This window comes from Mastomys coucha, unplaced genomic scaffold (assembly GCF_008632895.1).
Source record: "Mastomys coucha isolate ucsf_1 unplaced genomic scaffold, UCSF_Mcou_1 pScaffold20, whole genome shotgun sequence".
NCBI classification, from domain to species: domain Eukaryota; kingdom Metazoa; phylum Chordata; class Mammalia; order Rodentia; family Muridae; genus Mastomys; species Mastomys coucha.
This window is the reverse complement of record NW_022196903.1, coordinates 111,195,051-111,220,302: the sequence shown is the minus strand read 5'-3', so window position 1 is coordinate 111,220,302 and position 25,252 is coordinate 111,195,051. Positions and strand designations below refer to the sequence as shown.

Sequence of the window (25,252 nt, the reverse complement as noted above, 5' to 3'; positions counted from 1 at the left end):
GCTATGGGAAGTAGTATGGGCTACCAGGTCACAGGACAGGATGCAGATGCTGTGACCTTCCTCCGGGTGGGACCTTTGTATATCTCTGCTTCCTATGTGACCTCCCTATTTTTACCTACTAGAAGCAGAGGGAAGTCACTTCCTCTAGACAGGTTTTTATGTGCACGGTAGAAGGTGATGAAGGCCCAGGAGGTAGTATTGACCCTGCCGCCTATCCATCCCCCGCTGCCCTGTCTAACTCTACTGCCCCATCTGAGCCTGACTCCCCTCCCGGAAGCAGCCTTCCCTGAAGCCCAGATTTCCCCTCCCAGTTACTTGCCACTCCAGCTCCCTCAGGTCCCAGCCACTCACATCAGGATAATAGTCCACCGTTGGGACCAGGTGCTCCATCAAGGCCTCCAAGGACCCGGAAGTGAGGCGTCCATCTTGAAAAATGAGGTCCTTGGAGCCGCTGCTGGCCCCACCTCCTCTCTCCCCCATGCCAGGCTGCCCCTGTCTGTTACAGTTGGGTCCAAGGATGCTGGAGAAGACCACAGATGTCTGGGGCATAGCTTCCTGGGAAAGAAGAACAAGGGTGTGAGATATGTCCCAGGTGGCCTGCAGTCTGTGTGCACAAAAAGGCTGACTAAAAGCTCCAAGGTGAAGAGCTTGGGCAGCTCGGTGGTCCCCCAGATGCTGCAGCTCAGATGAGAATATCTTTACCACCTGCTCCTTACATGCTAGGTCTCATTCTAGGGACCCCCAACTCAGTGTAGGTTCTCTGTGTCCCAATCATAGGTCTCCTGAGATTGTATCTAGGGGGAGAATAAACTCAAGAGCAAGTATAGGGAGCCTGTGGTCAAGACAGCCAAAGTGATGGGGTGTGAATGACGGATATGTGTGACTGTTGATCATTAGCTATGCAACTCCTGTGGAGAGCCAAGGAACACCCTTCAGGGCAGCAGATGCCAGTTTCTGAGCCTGATGCATGGAGAGGTTAAGGGATTAGCAGAGGCAGTAGTCTGAGGGCTGGGCTAATCAGTGTATGCTGTAGGGCTGGAGTATAGTGTGCTGCTGCTGCTGCTGCTGCTGCTGCTGCTGCTGCTGCTGCTGCTGCTGCTGCTGCTGCTGAGAGAGAGCTTAGAGTCTGCTCTGAGTAGAGGAGCTAAGAAGTACAGCAAGAGAGGCATCTGGAGGATAATTATTTGGTTTTTCTGGAACACTGGGAGGGCTTGTACACTGGTCAAGCAGCAGCACATGAGGCGGGGTGGTAGAACTGACCTTGGCTACTCTGAAGAACTGTCAAGCCTGAGCCACTTACCAGCATAACACAGAATAACAGACGGAGTCTGGGGGAACATCTGTAACTGGCTTTTGGACATGTGGAATTGGTGCTAAAGCAGGCAGGGCAGCATCCTGGCGGAAGTGCATTCTGGGACTGCCTACGCTGGATGGCTGACAAAGAAACCTCAGGCTTTCTTGGAATTCTTGAAAAAAAAAATCTTTTGCCACGAGAATGGGAATTCAAGCAAACTCCCAAAACAAGCAGAGAGGAGCCCATACCATCATGTACCCCTGAAAGTCCAGGAAGTCATCAGCCCCACAGCTGGGGTACCTCACATAAATTAGGCACACATTATTTTCAGGCCCAGCCTGACTCTGCTGCATCAGAGACACAGGAGCAAGCTTGATACTTTGTCCCAGGAAGTTTGCCGGGGATCTCTGCATCAAGTCTGTGGGCCCCTGACTTGAGAAAAAGCCTTCAATTTTCAGAGAACAAAACTAAGGCCAACTGAGGTAGACTTCGAGGGAAGAAATCCTAAGATATCCAAGAGCCTCCCTGCCCTCTTCCCCAGCCAACCCACGAGGCCAGAAGAGGATACACTGACTTCTGTGTTCTTCCACAGGCCCAGCATGGTACTTGGTGACCAACTTCACAATCAAATAACACTGGTTGTTTGTGGTGAGGTCTCGCCACCTGTAGTAGCCCTGCTGGCCTCAGGGTCTCACAGAGGCTCAGGTGGACCTCAAAACTTCACACAGTTTTGAGTCTTCAAAAGGTGACTGGCAGGTGGTATAGCCTTGGCCAATAGCACCTCTATATTCCACACCACTGGAGTTTTGCCTCTACGGAGGCAGCAGGGCTCTGGACAGGAGATATAACTGAGGGTAAGGGACATGCTCTAACTTCCCACTAACTCATACGGCCCCTGCTGAGTCCCTTGGGCAAGGCTGCGATAGTCAGTCTGCTGGGAGAACCAGGCGGAGGCTGCCTGGGTCTCAATATACTGTGATTCTGCTACTACAGAGGGGACAGTAAGACTTGCTACCTTCAAGGAAAGAAGGCCAAAGAACCAGTAAGAGTCCTTGGGACAGGCACAGTTCCCAAAAGGCTACCCTACCATGGGAATCTGAAGTCTGCAGCAATCACTGAGAGGGGACATATGGCAAAAGCTAATATTCAGTGTTGTAAATGACAGAAAGCGGTGGCACCAAGTCATCTCATTTATTCTGTACTGTCATGCTACTCTTCCCCAAAAGCTCGCACAGAGCTCAAGTTACAGCCACCAGTCTCACAGACACGTGAAGGCCAGGATGCAGTAAAGGCACCAATGACACAGGGAGCCCACGCTGCATGGATTCACTGTAATAATAAATGTGCCCTTCCCCTCCCTCCCCCCACCAACACCAAGAGCACCTGAGCCTGTTAAAATTCAAGATCTTGTTCCAGGCCTGGCTCGCCAAGAACCTGTCCCTTGATACAGGGATATCTCTTGTGCAAGCAAGCAGAAGGCCAGAGAATCTGCATCCCCTGCACATTCCAGTGTCCAATGACATGTGCCAGCTAAATGAGGTTCCCGCCACTGTGGCCAAACACAGGAACAATACAGAGACTTCTCAAAGCCACCTTCCTCAGCTCTCAAACCATCTGGGGGCAAGCTTGACACTGGCATTTTCTGAAGATTTCTAAGTACAAAGGAGTATCAGGAAGTCCCCTACAAGGCTCCTGGCTGCACCCAGACCTCCAGTGAGGCTGCAACCATTGCAGAGGACCCAGGAAGTCCCCCCAGGCCAGCCAGAGGGACTAGGATAGACCTGGAGTGGGCTGGTTTCTGAGGCCCATCTTTGCCTCTGCCCTTAATCCAACTGAAGTTCACCTGGGCCACGCTGCCGTCCTTGCGTGTATGGGGAACAGTCTGTACCTCACGGGCTTTACCGCTCCTCGCTCCTTCTCCATTCAAGCAAGAAAACAAGCGCCTTCTAATTACAGACCTAATCAACTGGGTAAAGCACCTTGCATCCAGACGGAGCAAGTGACTCACGGTCTCCTTGCAGACAGTCTTAAAAGCTTCTCCATTCCCACATCAAGCCGGGTGGTATAAGGGCGGATCCAGGGATCCAGGCTGCAGGGGCTACCAGGAGGGTCTCTCCTGCCCAGAGAGGAGAGAGAGAGAGAGAGAGAGAGAGAGAGAGAGAGAGAGAGAGAGAGAGAGAGAGAGAGAGAGCAGGGTTCCACACCTGGGCTTACCTGGGGCTCTGGAGCCACCACAGAGGAAGGTAATTAACTCGCTATGCGGGCAGAGTTCTCCTGGCCTGAAAGGAATTGAGGTTGGGTGAGCAGACCATACCCACTGCCTTCAGAACCACAGAGACCTTCAGGGTCTGGGTGGGGGTGGAGGGTGGCTTAGCAGAGGTGAAGAAAGAAGCCCTATGCAAACCACTGAAATGGATGAGCTGCGGGCTAGGGACTGGCCAACTGGCCTGAGGCAAGACAGCCACAGGGAGCAGGTCCAGGAGCTTCCTGTCACTACCCTGTTGCCTCTTTCCAGCTCCCCTGTCACTACCTGTGGGCAGCCTTGTCCTTCCCTGAGTGCTGAGCCAGCCACCATGCCGGCTCAGCACTCTCCTCTTTCTTCCTGATGAAGAAGCAGCTCATGGGGGCCTTGCTGCTAGACTCGTGCTTGCTGCCCAGCTCTGAGGGCACTGCCTTGGGTCTATACTCCACCTATGACCATCCAGCCCCCATTTCCCTAAGTCTTCTCCGGTGACTACAGGTCCTAGGCCCAGTACATGGAGGTAAGCTTGGCATGTGGATTCAAGAATATGCCGTCTCCACATCTGGGATAAAGTCTCTGGGCTTCTCTACACCTGTTCCCTCAGATGTGACCAGGTGGATGTCTCATCCCTCCTCCCGGTAGGCGAGGGCTAAGTCAGAAGATGAAAACTAGGAAGCGTGTGTTCCTAGGGCACTACCAGATATGGCCATGTGACCCTGTGGTTCAGTGGTTGTCCCTGATTCTGACCATGGCCTCTGACCTAAGGCTTCAGAGCCATCAGTATACACCAGTGCTCTTGCTAAGGCACGAGAGAAGCAGACCCATTCTGGCTATGCACACACCAGAGTCTGGGGCTGCAACAGGTAACGCCTAGGAACTTGTACACCTTTTATGCACATTTCCATCCATGGGACACAGAAAACCCCACCCTCTCCCTCCAGTTAGTCAAGCACTTCACAGAGCTCTGCCAATGACACCTTGTGGTGTGTGAACACATTTCCATATCTATGCACTCTGCCTGCTGTTCCCCCGGGGCCACACTCCCCAGTGAAGTGTTCATACACAGGCCTCCACTTAAGCTCTGGGGATCTGGGCCTGGAAGATAGCAGTCATTGTTTCTCTCCTGTGCCCCTCCAACATCCAGAACACGATCATGTGGATGGCTCCAAAGTGTAAGGAGGGAAGGGTGAGGAAGAGCCAGCTTCCCTCTAGCTGTTGCTAGGAGCAATCGTTGCATCTTTGTAAGCCTTAGGACCCCAGCCACAGACTGCAGCATGGCCCTCTGACTGTGGGAAATGTAGTAGGGGGGTACATAAGGGATGGCTTCAAGCTCAGAACAAGCACACTGAGATGTGAGCCAAGCAGGCTGCAGTACAGAAAAGGATAATGGCTGTGGGGAGCCGCAGCTGCCACCCTATATACATATATATTGAACACCTGGTCTCCGGCCAGAGCAGAGAGCATTGAGATAAACAAGCCTTAGTTGGAAAAGCTGTGTGCCTCTAGTTTGTGATGCAAGCTGGCATGATTTCTCGTAGCCTATTATGCTTTGCTACGTAGCCGATGCTGATTGGGACCAGGGAAAGTATTTAACCCACAAGGGCTGGGGGCTGGAGAGAGAATAGGATTAGGGGTAAGTATGTAAGGGTATAGATAGTAAGTATGTAGAGAATAAGAAGTAGTGAGTAAGTATGTAGAATTAGGGCTGGTGATGGGTTATGTAAGATTTAGGAGTAAGTATTTAGAATTGGGGCTGGTAATGGGATAGGAGAGAAGATAGACATATAGAAGTAAGATGTAAGGATAGATGTAAGATATAGAATTAGGAATAAGTATGTAACTAATAAGATGTAACTAATAAGATGTAAGTAGTAATAAGTAAGATGTAAGAAGAAGATATAGAAGAATATAAGCTAGCTAGTAAGAAGTAAATATGAAGGTTCCTGAATAAAATCTGCATGGAGAAGGGCTCGGTGTTTGCCTCCTTACTTCTAACTGGACGGTAAGGCGGCCGAAAATGGCCCCGGATGTCTCCACATCCACACAGCAGGTGTGTGCTGGAGCTCTGCCCCAGTACACCACAACAGCGGTGGCAGGCAGCCAGGGCTGAGAGAATAAGTTAGCAGTTTGTCTACAGCTGCAAGAGACCCCCAGAAAGGATAAGATGGTCAACAAAATTTGGCAACAGATCATGAAGAAGGTCCCTTCTTCCAATCCTGACAGAGATCTTAGTGCCCCTCTATGCACCAAGCAGCACAGACTGAGCTGGCAGTAGCCACTATGGGGCCTTAGCCAGTTTTCCTGTTGCTGTGATAAAATACCCAGCAAAACTGACTACAGTGAGAAAGGGCTTGTTTTGATTCACAGATGGAGGGTTCAGTCCATCTTGGTGGGGAAGGCTCAGCAGCAGGAGCTAGAGGCAACAGGTCACACTACATCCACAGTGGGGAGGCTGTGCTTGGAGAATACTGCCCTCCGCTTCCAAACTCTAGATGGGCTAAGAAACTCTGCCCCCTGGAGGAGAGTCCTGGGACTGAGAACAGTGCTGCAGTGGGGACCAAAGGATCCAGACCAGAGGTAGAGGTACCTACAACTTTACCCCACTACACGATGGGTGGGGAATCTTCACATCCGCTCCTGGATGTGAATGGCCTGGGTCATTCTTCTGTCTTCTCTCTCTTGTATGCGTTTCCTGCTTCCTCTACTGAGGATGCCCATGGAGGACAAGAGATAGGTGGAGTGAGGAGGCCAGGGTGTGGCTTGGCCTCTAGAGGTCTCATTAAAGACTCAGCCCCTGGCTGCCAGTAATCAGCCTAGTGGAGCCCAGGGAAGGGATAAATGCTGACTTGAGGACAGAATCAAGTCACTGCAGGCTGCTCCCCTCACTCCTGTCCCAGAGTCTGCACCCCACCCTGTGACTGTATGCATGCTTTGGGGATATTCTCAGGAAACACACCCTCTTTTTTTTTTTTTTCCTATCAGCCTCTAACTTGATTTCTCAGAGGCTCTGGACAGCAGCAAGTCTAGGGACTGGGAGCTGGGACAGAACACTTTCCTCCAGGAACTGAGGGCAGCACGGGGCATAGAGGGAGGCAGTGCAGCATGCTGCAACAGACAGTTCTGGATCCTGGAAGCTTCTGAGGCCCAGCTACCCGCCTCTAACCAACTCTCTCTGGCAGGCTCCTTCTCAAGAGGAGGCAAGGGTCAGGAGCCTTCCCAGTACACCTCACCCAGAGTATCTTTTATAAAGTGCAAGTCTCCATCCCAGAGACACTAAGGGAAGGACATTGGATGTCCCAGAGGGACAGCCGGCTACCAGGCTGCCCTTCAACACAGCCAACCCCATCCCAGCAGAGAGGAGGGCATAAGAAGGGGCCAGTTTCACACACAGCTGGGAAGAGGAGTCGGGTGTCCTCTTTACAGCTCTGAAGGAAAGAACTGTTGGGGGTAGGATCACCAAGCACATTCAGAATTCCAGGGCCCTTCCCAGATTCGAGTCTGTGGTTCTAGAAATTTCTGAGAAATGTAGAAGCAGCTTTCAACTAACCTTGTTGAATTTTAAATTCTATTATTAGAAATTAGAGGAAGCCATGAGCTGGGCATCAATCAGTGTAAATCAACTCCTACAAATGTGGCTCACCTATAACACAGAAGAATGCTCGCTTCTCTGATAAGGACAGCAAGTCCTGGTCCTCGGGACCTGCATTCAGCTACTCAGGCTGGCAGAGGTGTGCAGGTAAGCCCAGGCTGGCCTTCCCCACAACCCTCCAACATCTCCTCAGGAGCATGAAGGAAGGCTGAGAGGAAGAGAGGAAGGCCGACTCTCTACCTGGATGGACAGGTGGATAAAGACACACTCCTTCCGCATTCTGCACGTTGTTTCCGAGCAGGGGGCTCCGAGGCTCCCAGGGGGTTGTCCTTAGGCCCCAGGCAAAGCAACTAGGATTTCTGAAAAACTAGGACAAAAATGGCCCTGAAGGTGCACTTGGCATAAACACCCAGGGTTCTTCCAGAAGGTGGAGGGGCCTCAGCCGCCTCCCAGCCTCTGCCAGTTTGGGGAGGGGTCCTGCTTTCTGAAGCAGCACCAGGCTTCTATTTTTTAACCTACTCAACAAAAAAACTGAGACTATTTTTAGCTTGGCAAGCTGCAGGACATCACAATTAGCAACTGAAAATTACACATCCTGCCTGTCTCTCCTCTGCTGCCTGGGGGGTGGGGGGCTGCTCCAGGATGGAGCTGGGGCCCAGCCCTGTGCCCCTACCCTCAAGGGCACAAAATCTAAAGAGCCCATCAGAGACCACAGTCAGGATTATGCTGGCTGCTTGGACTCAGTGGGAGGGCACATGAGCCCAACTCTGCTAGGGACCCTACAAAATGGCTCCCAATCACTCTTCCCAGAAAGCATTTGCACTGGGCTAGGGCAGGGAGAGAGATGTCAGAGCATACACTCCTTGCTCATTAATGGATGCTCGCTACAGACACAAGCAGCTTCCTGGAGCCGGTACAAACCTTTCTGTAAGCCTTCAGTGGGTCAGAGGATTTGCATGAGAGGCTTTGGGCCTCTGTCACATCACACACCTCCAGAAGGCTGCCCTTGGGTCGCTGGCGGGGCCACCACATTCTTCAATACAGAAATTCTAAATTATACCTAGGAATCAAAGCAAGTGCTGAGGCAGTGTAAGTAGTAGAAGACTTGGTGTGTTAGGTGAGGCAGGGGGCTCACCTCCCTACAGGATCAGCCACTCCACCTCAAAAGAGGAGGCTCAAGAGCCAAGCATCTCTTGTTTAGAAACCTCTAGGCACTCACTAGGGACCGCTCTTCTTCCTACCTTTAGGATCTGTTCCTTTCTGCCAACCGGGAGCACAAATGAACCTCACACCCCTCCAGCCAGAGTTCCCTCAGTACAGGGACTTGCACAGCATCTCACCGGCAGCTCCTTGTCACTACTATACCCTCAGGGTCTGGGGTCCCATTTGCATTGAGGGGCAGTGTGAGTCTGACTGGCAGACAGAGCCCCCCCTCCCCCCGCACGCGCACAGGTAGGGGTTCAGGAATCTGCTGAGGAAAAACAAGGCTTCCATGCAGGAAACAGACTATCTTTCCTGCCCTATGCTAACAACTTTATCATCAACTCCCCTGCCCTTCAATTCACAGGTTTCCATTTCCCACAGGCTGAAGCTCCCATCTCCACTTGAAGCGGGTGACACTTGGGGAGCCCGGCTCAAGTCTTGAGTGATAAGTACATGGCTCAGTCTTCCGGGGTATAGCCTGTGACACAAGCAAGCTACAGGTGAGCTACTGCCTGAGAGTCGTTGGTTCAGGCTTTGGCCGGCCTAAAAGACTCCCTCCAAGATCCCCCTAGAGACTGTCTCCCCTCCTCCAAAGTTACGGTCCCTCATTTGGAGCTGAAATGTCTCCCCTGAGCTCTTTTATTTTGTGATTTATTTCTTTTTTACTTTTTATGCATATGAGTGTTTTGCCTGTGTGTATACATATACATACACACACACACACACACACACACACACACACACACATATGCACCATCTGTGTGCCCATGGAGATCAGAAGAAACCTTGGAATCCTCTAGAACTGGAGCTACAGGCCATTGTGAACCATTATGTGGGTGCTGAGTCTCAAACCCAAGTCCTCTACAAGATCAGATAAATGTTCATAACTGCTGAGCGGAGCCATCTCTCCAGCTCCTCCTTTGAGCTCTTGTTGTGATCCTGTCCTCTGAATCCACACACAACAGATACGCAAGGTCTAGCCACAAGTATAGCCTAGGCCCGAGCTGGCCAGAAAGCAACTATGTCATTCTGCTGAGAGGAAGCACCCACCCCGCCCCCCTGTAACATGTGACAGTGAAGTGAAGCTTCGAGGCCCGAGGCTTGGGGCGTACCTGCCTGCTTTAACAAGAGCAGAACACAGAGTGAGAGCTGGTACTGGCCTTTCCCTGGCCAGGCCTCTGGGCCACCTGTTAATACCTGTAAGGCAGCCAGTTGGCCCATGGCGAAGACGGAGAAGACAGAGGCCACCTCTGACTCCTGGCAGATGGATCCCTTTGGCTGTTTTTTTTTTGAGGGGGGGTGATTTTTTTTGGTTTTGTTTTGTTTTGTTTTTGTTGTTTTTTGTTTTGTTCTGTTTTGTTTTTCAAGACAGGGTTTCTCTGTATAGCCCTGGCTGTCCTGGAGCTCACTCTGTAGACCAGGCTGTCCTCAAACTCAGAAATCCACCTGCCTCTGCCTCCCAAATGCTGGGATTAAAGGTGTGCACCACCACTGCCTGGCCCTTTGGCTGTTATTCAGCCCTATCCCAGGCATGGAGGCTCAGAGTGGTCGTGGCCTAGGGTGACCACTTGCCTCCTGTCTTTATTAGGGGTATAGAAATATGCTTCCTTCTCTGCTCATAGGCCCCTCCAGTTGTCACCTTCTCTTCCCTTTGACCACCTGTGCTCTCTACAGCAAGCAAGTTCTTAGAAGAACTGGCCCCTAATCCAGTGACTGGATTGTGGGAGCACCAAGCCCAGAGGCCCTGAGATAGCTGGGGGTCAGTGGGCCATATTGGCTCCCACCTAAGTCTAAGCTCACGGAGCCATAGTTACAGTGCCCTAAAGGAAGGTGACATTTGGGGCTGGTGGGATGGCTCCTCACGTAAAGGCACTTGGACCAAGACCAAAGATCTACCTGAGTTTGATCACCAAAAACACACATGGTGGAAATAGAGAACTGACTCTTGCTGTTATCTGACCTCTACATACATGCCCTGACATGAGTGTCTCATACCCACACATGCGTAAATGAAAAAATACCATTTTTTAAAGAAGGGGCACATTTGCCTTGCCGTGCTCTTACAACAGGCCAGGGCCTGGCATAGGGAGCGGGCTGGGCTCCCACAAGGAGGTGGCTGCCATGGAAACCAGAGTGGCAGCCACAGGACCTCCTCTGGAACTTCTCCACAAAGGCAGGGCCTGAGCACAACACCGATAATTAAAGCTTTGTTGCGGGCACATGGCTCGCTTTTTTTTTCTTCTGAAATCCTCTCTATTACCATATTTACTACGAATTGGCAGGAGGAATCCTGCCATCTCTGCACTCCTAGCTGCAGATCCTGCTACGTCTGAGCATTCTCCTCCTTCTTCCCTCCCCCACTGCCTCCTTTTGTCTATCAGCTCCTTGTGGTGGCCGCTCAGGGGACAGAATGTCATTGTCCACCAATAACTAGCCCCATTCTCAAGGTCTGAGAGGTGTGGGCTGGGAGCAGGTGGGATTTCAGAGAATCCCTGGCCTTTCCCAGCAGGCAGCGTGGCTGCAAGCTTGCCTCCCACCAACCCGGGGCTTGGGCAGTTGCAGTTCTTGGCCTATGTCATCATCTCCTCTTATGCTGACTCTGTAGGAATGAACTGCCTCCCTTGCATGCAGTTTGGCTTCCAGGTCTTGTATTTCTGGAGCCCAAGTGGCCACAGACATGGACAACAGGCAAATAGGACATCTTGGCAAATGGTCCTCCTCTTCCTAGGAGTCTTCCCAGGGAGTTATGGCGGAGGGAGGATAAGTGATATGGGAAACCACCCTTGTGGGGTCCTGAAGAATGCTGGAATAGGATGCCTTGCTGCTGGTCAGAGCCTAGTGCGACAGCCAGGACTCTTGCCAGGATCCAACAGGAAGAGACCTAAGCTCACAACTGACAGCTTGGGCCAGGCCATAGCCCTGCACAAGGCTCATGGCATGTAAGAGGCAACAAGCTGGCTGGGTCAGAGGTTGAGGGCCCTAAGGAAGCTAGACCAGAAGGATGGATGGGAGGGAGGAGGAGGGCAGGTGCGTCTCAGAGCTGTCAGCCACCCTCCACTGCTGCCTGCGGATGCTGAATATAGACAAGGAACAGGGGGTCCTTTTCATTTTAAATGACACCTAATTAGACTGAGCAAAGATTTTTTTTTTCCTTTGTGTTTAAAAAACAAATCACTGCACTTGCTTGGATTTCCATCTTGGCAGATGTCCAGAGACACATCCCTGCGACCCATATGGCTTGGCACAGGGAGCCTTCTGTGAGTCAGCGAGTGGGAAGGGTGGTGGAGGGGTACCCACTTCTCTGCTGGGCCCTCGTCCAGTGGCTGCAGACTCTGAGACAGGACAGGACACAAGTCCAAGTCTCCCCATGCTGCTTACGCGGCAGCTTTCCTGTATGTCCATCCAGGGCCAGTGGCATGGCCACCCCGTCCGTCCTTCCCTAGGGCAGCCCACATTACTACATCTTGTTTTCCAGAGAAAACTACAAGCGTCCAAAGGGCTGAAGCTGTCATCCTGGGACTTACAGCTCATAGATGATACACAGGGTGTTTAAGACCTGTGAGTGGAGCCACCATCATTAGACATCCCTCACCTAGCCAACAGTAGAGGACTCTGGGGAAGGTTGGGGTAGCCTCAGGTGAAAGCTGGAGATAGTGGCTAGATCCGGAGAGACCAAACCAGGGGGAAGGGGCCCTCACAGAAATTCTAAATAAAACAAAATTATGGCAAAGGAAACAGGGGGAAGGACTTGCCAGGAGATAAATAAATAGATTTAGTTGGAGACAGTAAAACTCCTTAAATTCAAGAGCTGCCTTTTGGAAATTCAACTAAAAAGATACATCTTGCAATGGGACACAGTGGTTCATACCTGTAATTCCAGCACTTGGGAGACTGAAGCAGGAGAATCATGAGGTCAGCCTGGGCCACACAGTGAAACTCAAGTCACAAAGACAACAAACAGACCAACTTTCCCGGGACTGGGGTGGAAGTATTTCTCAGTGGTCAGTACAGGCCTAACATATACAAAGCCCTGGATTCCACTGGAAGTCAGAGTCACACAGAGAGATCACCCACCCCTGGCAATTCTAAGCAACAAAAGGAAAGACAGAAGGAGGGAAATGGAGGGGGGGGCTCTTTACAAACCCCACTATGTAAGTTTACATGCCCTTTGAACTGGCATCTTCCTAGAAGATGCAAATAATCAGAACATACTAACCATGTTTAGTACTCGAATAGCCGGTAAGCACAATGCACGTTAAGGAAGTTGGTGGCCACCTGAACCTTGGGAGGAAACAAAAGCAGGGCAGGCTACAGGTTCTTAAAGTGAATTATTGTATGCCTTTGAGAATCAGAGAATTTTGCATGATACTTAAACCACTCAGAGCCAGAGGTCGTGGTGCACGCCTTTGATCCCAGCACTCTGGAGGCAGAGGCAGGCAGATCTCTATGAGTTGACGGTCAGCCTGGGTTACATAGTAAGCCCAGAACAGCCAGGGCTAAATAAAGAGATACTGTACCTACTCCTAAAACAAAAACTAACTAAACAAACAAACAAACGACTTCAGCTATCCAATCCTTCAGAAAAGCCTTCCCGCTCATCCTGGGAAGCTAACAGAGCCAAGAACTCCAGAAGAGACCAACATCTGTAGCATGGAAATGTGAGACACCGATAAACATAGCTGGAAAATATAACGGAAACAGCAACACATCAACAAAGCCAACTCAGTAGCATTTTAAAACACAATAGGGCCTGACCTAGCCGGATTTATTCCAGGAACATGGGAACAGATAAGCCCAGAAGGTTCACAAGTAAATACATTGATGTGCTCAGGAGGAACTGTGGATGGTTCAGCTAGATACAGGAAAGCCGTGGTGAAACTGTATCCGTTCTCTGTGAGTGGCTCAGCAATGAGTACAGGATTGGGGTGAGGAAAGAGAACTACAGGCACCACAAGGCCAAGGGCAGAATTAAGGAAACAGGACAGTGAGGCAAGCCCAGGATGACCAAGTGCTGCAGGAAATGTTGCTTTGTATCCTGGGCCCCAACACTCCCAGGGACAACAGACAGGGTAGCTGTGCCCACTTTCTTCCAGCCCTGGGCACCCCAGGGCCACTGCTGCCAGAGGCTGGGATCCTCAGCTGCCTCTGCTGCGAAGCACAGGTGAAAAGATCAAGAGGCTTGAACAAAGCCTTGGGCCAGCAGACAGGCAGGCAGCACAGCTGAGGAGCAGCAGGAGGGAGCAAGCCCATCAGACTTCCTTGAACTCTAGACTGTATACCCCCCAGCTACATTTCACACCATCCTTGCAGACTACAGCCTCTATGGTCTCCACGGAGGCTAATGATGCCTCCAGCCCAGCCCTCAATGCCCATGGTCTTATCTGCTGCAAGGCCTCTTTGCTGTACCATCAAAACACACCAAATCACCTCTCTCTCATCGTCTACTATCTCTGTTACTAGACTCCAAGCTCTCTGACTGTACTCCCTGGCTGACCCTGTTATGCTAGCACTGTCCTTGACCTTCCTCCAAGACCCTAGGGCAATAGCCTGTCATGATGGTCTCTGGCGCTCCCAAAAGCCCAACCTCCCACGCAGGTAGCTTCCCCATCCAGGCCTGCCCTGTCTTCCTTAAATGTTCCCATCCACTTAGCTCTTTCTCACCCTTCTTCAGTGGGGTGAGAAATCACCCCATAGAACATCTCTGTGGCCTCTTCTGGCTACCCTGACAAAGGCACAAACATCAAACCACACTGGTAGTCAACTTGCCGGGCACAAGTGCGTCACACATCCCTGAGGAGACCAGGTCAGGCCATGTAGCCCCCTGGTAGTTAGTAGAATGATGTGTGTCACCGAGCTAGAACACTGAGGTGCCAATGCAGGGTCCCTCCCTGTCCTATGACCCTGTCAACCTGTTCCTCAGCAAGAAGTAGGTGGCACAGCAGAGGTGCCCCAGGATGGATATGAGCAGAGGAAAGAGCACCTGTGCCATGCGCCACTGAGGTTGAGCATTGTTTTGCCTCTGCATAATTCCCAGAAGCATCCTCTCAACGCACTCCTGCTGTGAGCTACTCCTCTATGTTCATCTTTAGTCCTTACTGCCACGTAACATGTTCTGTATATTACCCACTTCGGTGGTTCTCAACCTTCCTAATACTGCGACCCTTTAATACAGTTCCTTGTGTCGTGCTGAGCCCCAACCATAAAATGTATTTATTTTGCTGATACTTCACAACTATAATTTTGCTGCTGCTGTGAATGGTAATGTGAATATCTGATATGCAGGCTATCTGAGAGGCAACCTCTGTGAAAGGGTCGCTTAACCCCAAGGGGTCTTGACCCACAGGTTAAGAACTAATGACATTCTGAAACCCGTTTCAGATGAGCTCCGCGAGGGTAAGAACTGTGGCCTGCTTAGTTCCCTGCAGACCACAGTGCCAGCACACAGCAGGTGCTTAATAAATGTGTGTTAGATGGCCTGCGTCTTCAATCCAGTGGTGTTGGCTCCTCATCTCCACTCTTCCACATCACTGGTCTGCACTGGGCCTGGTCTAGGCAGGTCTGTGTACTGCTCCCCAACCCCATTGCCCATCAGGGCTAGAATGAGGCTTCTAGGAGACAGCCAGCTTGGAAGGTGCAGTGGTGGCTCCGACTCAGGGTTAATTTTAGGGAAATTCTCAGCCTTCCCCACACTGGGCACTCTTCTCTTTAAACACATGACATTTGAGAATGCGCAGGCACAGCCTTGCCCCCACACCTGCCTCCTCTTAACGGCTCTCACTTAAGCCTCCCATATATAAACACGTCCTCTCTCCCGCCCACACATCGCACATACGAGCACACACCTCCCACATGATCAACCACTCCATCACAGACCGCCCCCACTCCAAGCACTTAGGGAGTAAACAGAGGTTCTGAGCCCAAGGTTAGGGAAAATTCCAGGATCGTCCCTGCTCTTTACAAGTCTGCCCTGTCCAGGGCAGCCTTTGCTTTCTTCTGCCGCACCCCGGGCCCCGATCGAACACCCCACCCCCACCCCCCGCAGGTTTTCAAGTGGCGCTTTACTTCGGAGCCTCTGGTGTCAGCAGGGACTAGGAAGGCAGCTGCTGCACCTTGGGCGAGACCCAAGTGGCAGCAGGTGTCTGGGTAGGGACAGGAGAGAGTTGCCCTGGCTGTCCTGGGCCAACTCCCTCCTGGCCGCTCTTCCCAAGCTGCGGAGCGCAGAGACCTTAACCTTTCCGTCCTGCTGTGGTCAAGACACTGCCCTGGAGTGCTCCTAACCCGCAGTCCCGCACTGCCACAGCCCTACCTGCGGCTCCAGAAACATCCTGGCTGCGGCTCCCGCTACCAAACCCGCAGGCGGTGTAGAAGCCCAACTACCCTCCGGGGCTGAGCCAGTGCCGCCCAAGCCCGGGAACTTCCCTCCCGTGACCCAGCCACCTCCCGACCGGGGCGGGGCTGGCGAGCCTCGTGAACAAGACCCTGGGAGGGGCACTAACAAGGGACAGGGCGAGGCACAGTGAGCCATGAGCACCCGACCGGATCGTGGTGCTAGGTCGGGAAGGGCGTAAGGGTCAAGGCTCTGGGCGGGGTGGGTCGTCTTGCTGGTGAAGTCCTAGGAGGGCCAGGGAGGGTTCCAGTCTCCTCACCGCAGGTGCCCAAACAGCGCTTAGTTCAAATGCCTGCTCTGCCCGGCCTCACTCCACACAGCTGTGGTCTGAACACCAGGGACACAGCAGCTGCTGTCCTAGAAGGGCTAATCCGAGTAAGGGGCGTGCCTGGCGCGTGGCTCGGAGGATCTATCTCACCCTAGCCCCCAGCACTGGGAAAGAATCCTGCCAGGTGCCTCCCAGCGCTGCTCCAGCTCTGAGGGTTTAGATGGCAGAGGTGGACTAACATGAAGAATGCCATCTCTGGGGATTTGGTACTAAGGAAACAGAGGCTGGGAGGACGGAGAGAACTGGGCCAGGTTCTAGGAGTCAAAGCCGGTCACGTATGCTATACAAAGTAGCTCTCAGCTGGAACCGTAGACCGGGACAGAGGATGCCCAGAGGTCTAAGACAACCCTATGAGAGCACACAAGCAAGCCACAGTGCTTGTTGGAGACGGATGACCCGGACTTTATCCAGTCTGGTCAAGATCTCTATTGTCACCTCCCAACCCTGTCTGCTCTCTGCCTAGCAGCTGGAGGAGCGCACATCTCTCCTGTCATCTCCCTGACTTTCTCCATCAGCTCTCTTATCAGCACAAAGTGGCCTCTTGGGTAGTGAGTTCAGTCGTGAGGAATTCTGAATGCCGGGCCCATTCCCTTGCCTCCTAGGAGGATGCAAAGGCCTGTAGACACCCATGCCCTCTGGGCTCTGCCTGCCCTGATGTCTCTGCCAGCTTGCACTGTCGCTGGACCTCACCTTTCTTCTCAGGGGCCTCAGAGCCCAGAGTATTCATTACCTCTTGGAACAGCTCCACAGCTGGGCAGGGAGTAGGGTGCACCAGCCCTACATCTTGTTCCAAGGGATGCGAAGCTTACAGTGACCTCTGCTGGCCAATCCTGTCAAGGCCCACCTAGGCCCTCCGGTGCTGGGCCCTTGCTAGCTGGGGTCATTCCTTCAGATTCCTCTAATACCAAGAGAGTCTTACTTCTGGGAAGGTACCTGTCCCTGTCTCTGCCTTCCTTAGCCTGTCCCTACCTTCTTAGCCCCGTTCCTTGACCCTACAGGACATCTGGGTCCTAAGAGGGTGATGACATTTCTCCCACATGCACATGTTAGTAATCCAGTTGCCACCTGTTCCAGAGCAAGCTTTCCCCACTGTCCCTCTGAACATGACAGGCCTCAGGCTAGAGGAAGGCAATGGTGGCTGTGGAGCCCCTTGATGTCTTTCAGTACTGTCCCAGAGTCACTTCCTGTAGCGCTCACTCACAAATGTCATCAGCGTTAATCTGAGATCCCCCGCCCCCAGAGGAAGGAGTGCCTATCTAGCCCCATCTCTGGCAGACATGGATGAAGCTGCCTTTGTCACAAGTCTGACCTCAGCATTCATATATACACCAATCCACATTTTTCCCAGTGTCCAGGGACCTAGGGAAGCTGGCAGGCTAAAGGCTGACTCCTGTCAGATGTCCTACTTAAAGATATCTTGAAGCAAGAGCTTGTGGTATCCGACCCAAGACACCATTGTTTAACTCTGGAAAGTGGAGATGTGATTCGGTCTGGAGACAGCTGCTGGGGTTACTGGAAAGGCAAGACACATGGAAGGAGATGTTTCCCCTCCTTACTCCAGACAGTGGGGGCTGTACTTAACAGTCCTTGTCTATAAGAGACTACCCTGAGGGTGGTTGAAAAAAAAAAAGGCAGGGAAGCCTGGCTCTGTGATGATAGTGACAGGGCCATCCCCATAAGCACAGGCTATAGCATTTTGTCTGCTCCTGCAGGTGGATGGACTCCTCTGGGGCCCAAGTAAGATCTGGGCACTGTGGCCTTAACTTGCAAATGTCTCAGTGATGATCACAGCGAAAGCCAGAGTCCCAGGGGGCTGGGAGTTCTGATCCTCTGTCCCTGCTAGGACCTCTAACCTGGCTTAGCATGGAGTGCTTCCCCAGGTGTGGGGCCACTCCCCCTTAGGAGTCCGTCTATAGGTCATCTTCTCAATGACATCTTTAAAAGGTCACCTTCCATCGTGGCATATCTCCCTCACCACTGGATTTCCTCCTTGAGTTACTCAATCCAGTCTTAGCTTTCTCCTTACTTATTGCTCTGCTTTAAAAAGAATCTGAGCACCATAAGAGGAAGATCTTTATCTGCTCACTGCTCAGTCTGTAACTGTAACATGCCTGTGCCTAGGGGTATGGGGGAATCCATCTATGGAACATATATATAAATATACTTGTGTGTATGCAGATGCAGATGTGACTATGGAGTGGGATATGGATAGTGGTGTGGATATATTGATCCTGATATACGGATACAAACAGAAATAGATAGAAATAGGACAATGGAATATGGATAAAGATATAGGTCTGCATGTATAAAGATGGAATTTATGGGCAAAAAATAGACAAGGATAGAGAGATATAGATATGAGATATAGATGTGGATGCAGGTATAGACAGCCAACACAGGGCTCAGACCTATAATATATAAGAACTTAAGCCAAAAGAGTCCAAAGAGCCCGTTTGTATAACGAGCAATGTTACGGAGAGGTACTTCATGGTAGAGCAGCAAGCTTAAGTCTTTGGAGTTTATTAGTCATCAGTCTGACAGAAACTAAAACTACACTGTGAGGATCCTACACACCCACCAGACTGATAAAAATGAAAAAGCAGAAAATGCCAAGTGCTGGCAAGAAGGTGGCAAAACTGTCAGCTGCTGGTGGCAACACGGCCAGGGCAGCCATGTGAGGGCCAGCTCCACTGTCTTCTGAGAGCTGAGCACATGCAGATCTAAAAGCTCCACCCTGAGCATACAGGCTTGGCAGAAATGCTCACGGACTCACACCAGGAGGCACGTGAGCACTGTCTGCAATGGCTTCCAACTAAAACAACCCAAGCATCCTCCACAGAGGACATTTCAAGACAGGCACAAACCAAAGCACTGCATTACCATCTAGCCATCACCTCAGAAGGTTCCTAAGGGGAAACTATACATCAAGGAAGAAGGACAGTTTCAATCATAAGGCACAGGAAGGAAAGGCACTCACAAGAGGAGTGAGCAGAGGAGAGATCTGTGAAGTCCAACACAGTGAACTAGCAGGTAACTGGAGAGAAAGAAAACAGGAAGCAAGTATCCAATCGATTCGATAAATAACCAACATGATCACAGAGATTCAGGCTGGGAAATGGCTCAGTGAAGTGCTCACTGAGAAAGCTTGAGAACCTGAGTTCAAATCCCTGGCACCCGTGTGAAAGTTTTGAGGTAGCAGTGCTTGTGGATAAAGACAACCAAAACTGACATCTGACCCCTTTATGTGCACACACAAATGAGCACATCCATGTGTGTGCATACATACACACACACACACACACACACACACACACGTACACACACACACAAATCTACAGGAATTACTGGACCTATTACAACAATAATCTTAGATATGAATGATCCTAATTTACCAATACTACAGAAATGTAGAGTAGGTGGCCAGATTAAAGAGTGGGGTGGGGATCCAATTATCTTTTGTTTCCAAAAAACACACCTCACTGGAAAGACACTACAGACCAAGAGATACAGGGTATAAAACCCAAAGTGAATAGAAGCTTAAAACAAACTGTGCAGTTATTGACAGTTGGTAAGTAGACTTCAAATCAAAATTGATCAGAAGAGATAAAAAAGTAAAAGGTTACTACCTGCTAATAAATGGAATAACTCATCAAGAAGATATAACAATAGTAAATACATATATTACAAACCAGGCTCCCAGTTTTTTAAACCACTAGTGGACATAAAAATTAGATACACTCTGGTAGATGGTTTCAATACCTCTTCCTACTGATCTCTAGACAGGTGTCCCCCACTTGAACAGATGCATCCACATAAATTCAAAAAGAGAGAGGGAAACCAAATTAATAAAATTGAATATAAAAAAAGGGAGACCACAACAGATCCCAATGAAACCTGGAGAATAATTAGGGAATACTTTGAAAGTCTATTTTTTTAAAGCTAGGAGAGATGGATGGATTCCTGCACATGATCTACTTCTTAAACCAAGAGGGCATAAAACAACATAGACAGATGCATGCTAAGCAAGCATGTTGAAGCAGTAATAAAGGCTCCTGACAAAGCAAAGCCCAGTACTGGATAAAATCATTGTCAAATGGAGAAACAGAGAGAGAGAAAGAGAGAGAGAGAGAGAGAGAGAGAGAGAGAGAGAGAGAGAGAAACAACACTAGTGTTTCTCAAACTGTTTCATAAAACAAAAACGAAAAGAATCTATCAAACTCACTATATGAAGCCAGCTTTTCCCCCAACACCAAAAACAGGTAAATACATAACAAAAAAAGGAAATGTCCGCCATGAACATAGGTACAAAAGGCATTCATTAAATTCTTGCAAAACCAAATCCAGGAACGCATTAGTAGGACCATTGGCTTCATTCTAGAGAGGCAAGGCTAGTTTGACATACATGAGTAAGAGCAAGGCTGTGCTCTTCATTTAATGCATATAAGGATAGAAATCACATCATCACCTCAATACAGAAAAGGACTTCAGTGAAGTTCAACATCCCTTTATTATAATGATAATAAAAAGAAACCTGAAGAAATGTGAAATAGATCATACCTAAACACAGTAAAGGCTATAGGTGACATAATAAATAGGGAGAAACTAAAAGCATTTATCCTGAACTCTCAAATGAACCAAGGCTGCCTGCTTTGACCACACTTATTCAATATAATATAGTATTGCTCAAAATCTAAAGTAACAAAACAAAAGAAGAAAGAGATATCCATTGGAAAGGAAGAATTGAAATTATCCCTCTTTGTAGACACTTTGGTCCTGCATGGAAAGGACTCTGAAGACTGCAGCAGGAAACTCCTGAAACTGTGAACAGCAAATCAGCAGCACACAGACGCAGCACACCAACGCCGGTAGCCTCTCTGCCTGCCAACAGCAAATGCTGAGAAAGAAACTAGGGCGAGGCCAGCCTGGACTACAGAGCTCCAGGACAGCCTGGGCTACACAGAGAAACCCTGTCTCGGAAACAAAACAAAGCAAAACAAACAAACAAACAAACAAACAAAACCACCTAGGAATAAATCTAACCAAGTAAAGACATCTACAATAAAACCGTAAGACACTAGAGAAAAGGACTGGAGAGGACATCAGTAGATGGAAAATCCTCCTACACTTGGATTAGAAATTAACATTATGAAAATGGCCATATTACCAAAAGCAATCTACACAGCCACTATATCCCCATCAAAATCCCAATTATACGTTCCCAGTGTTAAAAAGTCCCCAAATTCATATTCCACACAGAAGACCCCAAAGAGCCAAAGCAGTCCTTAGCAGAAAGAGCAACACCGTAGGCATCACAGTACCTGACCTCAAACTGCAGCACAGAACCACAGTCACAAAAACAGTGTGCTGGCACAAAGCCAGGCGCGGACAAGCCATCAGAATAGAGTGTAAGGCCCAGAAATAGACACGTAGCAACAGCCCCCCTGTTTCTGACAAAGGCATCACACGTCACACGTTGGAGAAAAGGTAAGGTCTCTGTCCCGCTGCTGCGAGAGTTGGGGCTTCACATGCAGAAGCGTGCCACTTCAACCTCCTCTCTCAGCCCGCATGAAAATCAGTCAGAAACACAGCCTGTGCCTTAACATAAGACCTGGAACTCTGAACCTGAAAAGGGGAAATACAGGTGCAACCATTTCATCATGTAGCCAAGGAGCATTTGAAATAACGTCTCTGATACTACTACAAGAAGTAATCCCAAGAATCAACAAATGAAATTGCACAAAATTAAAAAAACTTTCCTAAGGAAAAAGAACAATTACCAGAGTGAGAGTACCAGATTACAGAAAGGGGTAAAATATCTCTCAACATCAGACAAGTGGTTGGTTGACATAGAGAATATATACAGAATTGTAAAAACTAAACTCCAGACAAAATCCCAAATTATCTCATCAATAAATGGCCTATTGGGCTTAATAGACAACTCTCAAAAAACAGAATACAGGGAGTGGGGGGATGCCTGCCTGCAAGCCTGAGGCCCAGTGCCCACATAGGTTACATGTACCTCGGTACTGTGGTGGCAGAGACAAGTGGATCCCTGAAGTGCATTGCCAGACAGTGAGCTTCAGGTTCAGTGAGAGACCCTACTCAAAGAATAAGGTGGGCAGCCTTGAGGAAGACACTGCATGTTGATCTCTGCTCCTGTGTGCATGTACACATACATATACATGAGCACGAGCCCACACTAACAAGTACATATGCTATACATACATCATATCATCACATACAACATAACACGCACACACAGACACAGACATACACACACACACAGACAGTAGAATTAGAATAACAAACTATAAGGAGAATGCAAACAGAACGGCAAGCAGCAAAAAAAAAAAAAAAATCAATCAAGGGGCAGACGGCTCAGCGGATAAGAGAGCTGGCTGCTCTTCCAGAGGACTGGGGTTTGATTCCCAGCACCCACACGGCAGCTCATAACTGTTTGTAACTCCAGTCCCAAGGGATGCAATGCTATCTTCTGGCCTCTGCAGGCACTGCATGTATGTGGTATACAGACACACGTGCAGTCAAAACACCGATACACCCATAATAATAATTTTTTTAATTAAAGAAAAATCAAGTGCCAGGCCTGGAGAGATGGCTCAGTGGTTAAAAGCACTTCCTGCTCTTACAAAGGATGCAGGTTCAAACCCCACGTGGTGGTTTACAAACAGTTCCAGGCAGTCCAACATCCTCTTCTGACTTCTATGGGCACCAGGCACTTACATGCAGGCAAAGGCACACACAAAAGAATACTGAAAGAGGAGGAGGAAGAGGAAGAGGAGGAGGAAGAGGAGAAATCAAACCACAACAAATACTAGTGAGGATGTAGAAAGAGATTATGTAAAAAGAGTTTCTAGCGTTGTTGTAAACTGGTACAATCGCTGTGGAAATCAGTATGGAGATTTCTCAAAAAAAAAAAAAAAACGAATTCTGAACTACCATAAGAGCTGGCTATCCCACTTTTGGAATAAATATTTGAAGTATTCTATGTCAACACACCACAGAGACATTCACACATCCGTGCCTATAGCTGCTTCATTCAGAATACTCAAGAAATGGAACCAACTTAGATATCTGTTAATAAATGATAAAGAAAATTTGACACATTAAAGAATATAATTTTGTTCAACTATAAAAGGAAAAAGGAAGTCTGAAGTAAGTGGATGGAACTGGATATCATTATGCTAAGCAGAATATGCCAGATTCAGGATGACAAACTTCATGTTTTCCCTCATATGTGGATCTCCAAACAGAAGGGGGGGCACATGTGTGTGCATGTGAGGGTGTGTGTATGTGATAATGTATGAGTGTGTGATTGTGTGTTTGTGAATGTGGGTGTCTGTAAGCCTGTGGGTAAGTATGTGTGAGTGTCTGTGTGTGTGAGAGAGTGTCTGTGTGTGCATTTGTTCATGTGAGGGTATGTGTGTGTATATATAAGTGTGGGTCTGTGTTGTATGTGAGTGTATGCATTCGTATGAGGGTTCATATGTGTGAAGGCTGATCTCAGTGTAAGGCATCATTTCTTGGGTGCAGACCACTTTGGCTTTGAGTGAGGGTCTCTCACTTGGCCCCAAACTCACAGCTTAGACTAGGCCAGCTGACCAGTGAGCCCCTTGGAGAGCCCCAATGCCGTGTTACAAGCACATGTCACCACACCCAGCTTTGCTACACAGATTTTTGGAACCAACCTTGGGTCTTCATACCTGCATGGCAAGCACTTCACTGACTGGGATATTGTCCAAGGCCCTCTTTTATTTTTAAAGAATTTCATACATGAATATTTATTTATATAATTCACATCCCTTCCTCTTCCCCTCCAGCTCCCCCAAGTCCCCTCAGATTCGTGATGTTTTCATTATTATTGTCACACATGCTGAGTCAGGTGTGGTGATATGCTTGTAACTCGGCACATATTAGTGTTGTCCATAGGTACTTATGTTTAGGGCTGCCCGATTTGGGCTGGGTTGGGGTTGGAACCCACCACAGAGCTTGTCCCTAGAGGAAACTGATTCTCTTTCTCTCGGCAGTTGTAGACTGTCTGTGGTGCATCATCTAGAAGTGGGCCTTGTGAAATTCTCTGCATCCATGTTGGAATGTCGACTGCTGTGGTCATCATGCAGGTCTTGTTTGGGCAATCAAATTGTTTGGTTTCATGGGTACAGCATCCTGTATCCTCTAGAAGAGATAATGACCTGGTGTTCCGATCCTCAGGCACTTAGAATCTTTCCATTCTCTCCTCTGTGATGTTCCCTGAGCCTTAGGTGTTGGGTCACAATGTGAATGTACCAATTGGGGCTGAATAGACACACACACACACACACACACACACACACACACACACACATCACCTGTGCTCTGCATTTTGACCAGCTGGGTGTAGATGCTGTAATTGTCTCCATCTACTACAAAAAGGAAGCTTCTTCAATGAAGGGTGAGACTTACACGTATCTGGCTGGGCAGGTGCACAAGCTTCATGACCCAGGTAGACCATGTCTGCAGGGACAGCATAATCCTTGAGGACTTCCATTCCTTCTTGTTTGGGACAGGGACAGGGACAAGGACTCATCATGCAGCCAGGAGAACCTGTAACTCTTGACCCTCCCACTTCAGCCTCCTGAGTCCAGGGATTACAGCCATGTTCCACTGAGCCTAGATCTATATACACTAAAACCACCCAAAAATAAATAAAGGAGTAAGCTAGCTGTAGTGGCTTATCACAGCTATAAATCTTTATGATTTTAAGTTAGGCAGTGTTTTCTTAGATATGACACCCAAACCATAAGTAACAATAACAACAATACAAGAATAACAAAAACCAGGTAAGTTGGACCTTGTCTCAAGAGACACTATTTAGAAATTGACCAAGACATGGTGGCATGTGTCTGTAATTCCAGCACTCTGTGGCTAAGGCAAGAGAATTATGGGTTCGAGGCCATCCTTGGATGCATAGTGAAATCCTGTTAAGAGAAGAAAAGAAAGAAAGAAAGAAAGAAAGAAAGAAAGAAAGAAAAGAAAAGAAAGAAAGAAAGAGAGAAAGGAAGGAAGGAAGGAAGGAGGAAAGAAAGGGAGAGAGGGAAGGAGGGAGGCAGGGAGGAAAGAATGAAAGAAAGAAAGAAGCTGGGGGGTAGTGGCGCACACCTTTAATCCCAGCACTTGGGAGGCAGAGGCAGGTGGATTTCTGAGTTCGAGGC

General features: G+C 49.3%; 1 protein-coding gene and 1 long non-coding RNA gene across 7 annotated transcripts in view; one reads left to right on the top strand and one right to left on the bottom strand.

Moving 5' to 3' along the window:
- The window catches only part of Rasgef1a (RasGEF domain family member 1A), an 80,851-nt gene that overhangs the window by 9,246 nt on the left and 46,353 nt on the right, over positions 1 to 25,252 (bottom strand). For 3 of the 6 annotated variants that reach the window (XM_031383098.1, XM_031383099.1, XM_031383100.1), the window contains exons 1-2: positions 24,043 to 24,236; positions 352 to 555 (exon numbers count right to left, since the gene is read on the bottom strand). In XM_031383098.1, coding sequence (XP_031238958.1) covers positions 352 to 555; positions 24,043 to 24,177 — 339 coding nt within the window. In that variant the 5' untranslated portion in view covers positions 24,178 to 24,236. Of the gene's footprint in view, positions 1 to 351; positions 556 to 3,508; positions 3,574 to 24,042; positions 24,237 to 25,252 lie in introns of those variants that run through there. The other 3 variants (XM_031383103.1, XM_031383102.1, XM_031383101.1) reach the window with 2 other exon arrangements.
- The window catches only part of LOC116099472, a 6,211-nt gene continuing 5,358 nt past the window's right edge, over positions 24,400 to 25,252 (top strand). Inside the window, exon 1 of the long non-coding RNA XR_004122264.1 lies at positions 24,400 to 24,492. This is a non-coding gene — a long non-coding RNA (uncharacterized LOC116099472). The remainder of the gene's footprint in view (positions 24,493 to 25,252) is intronic.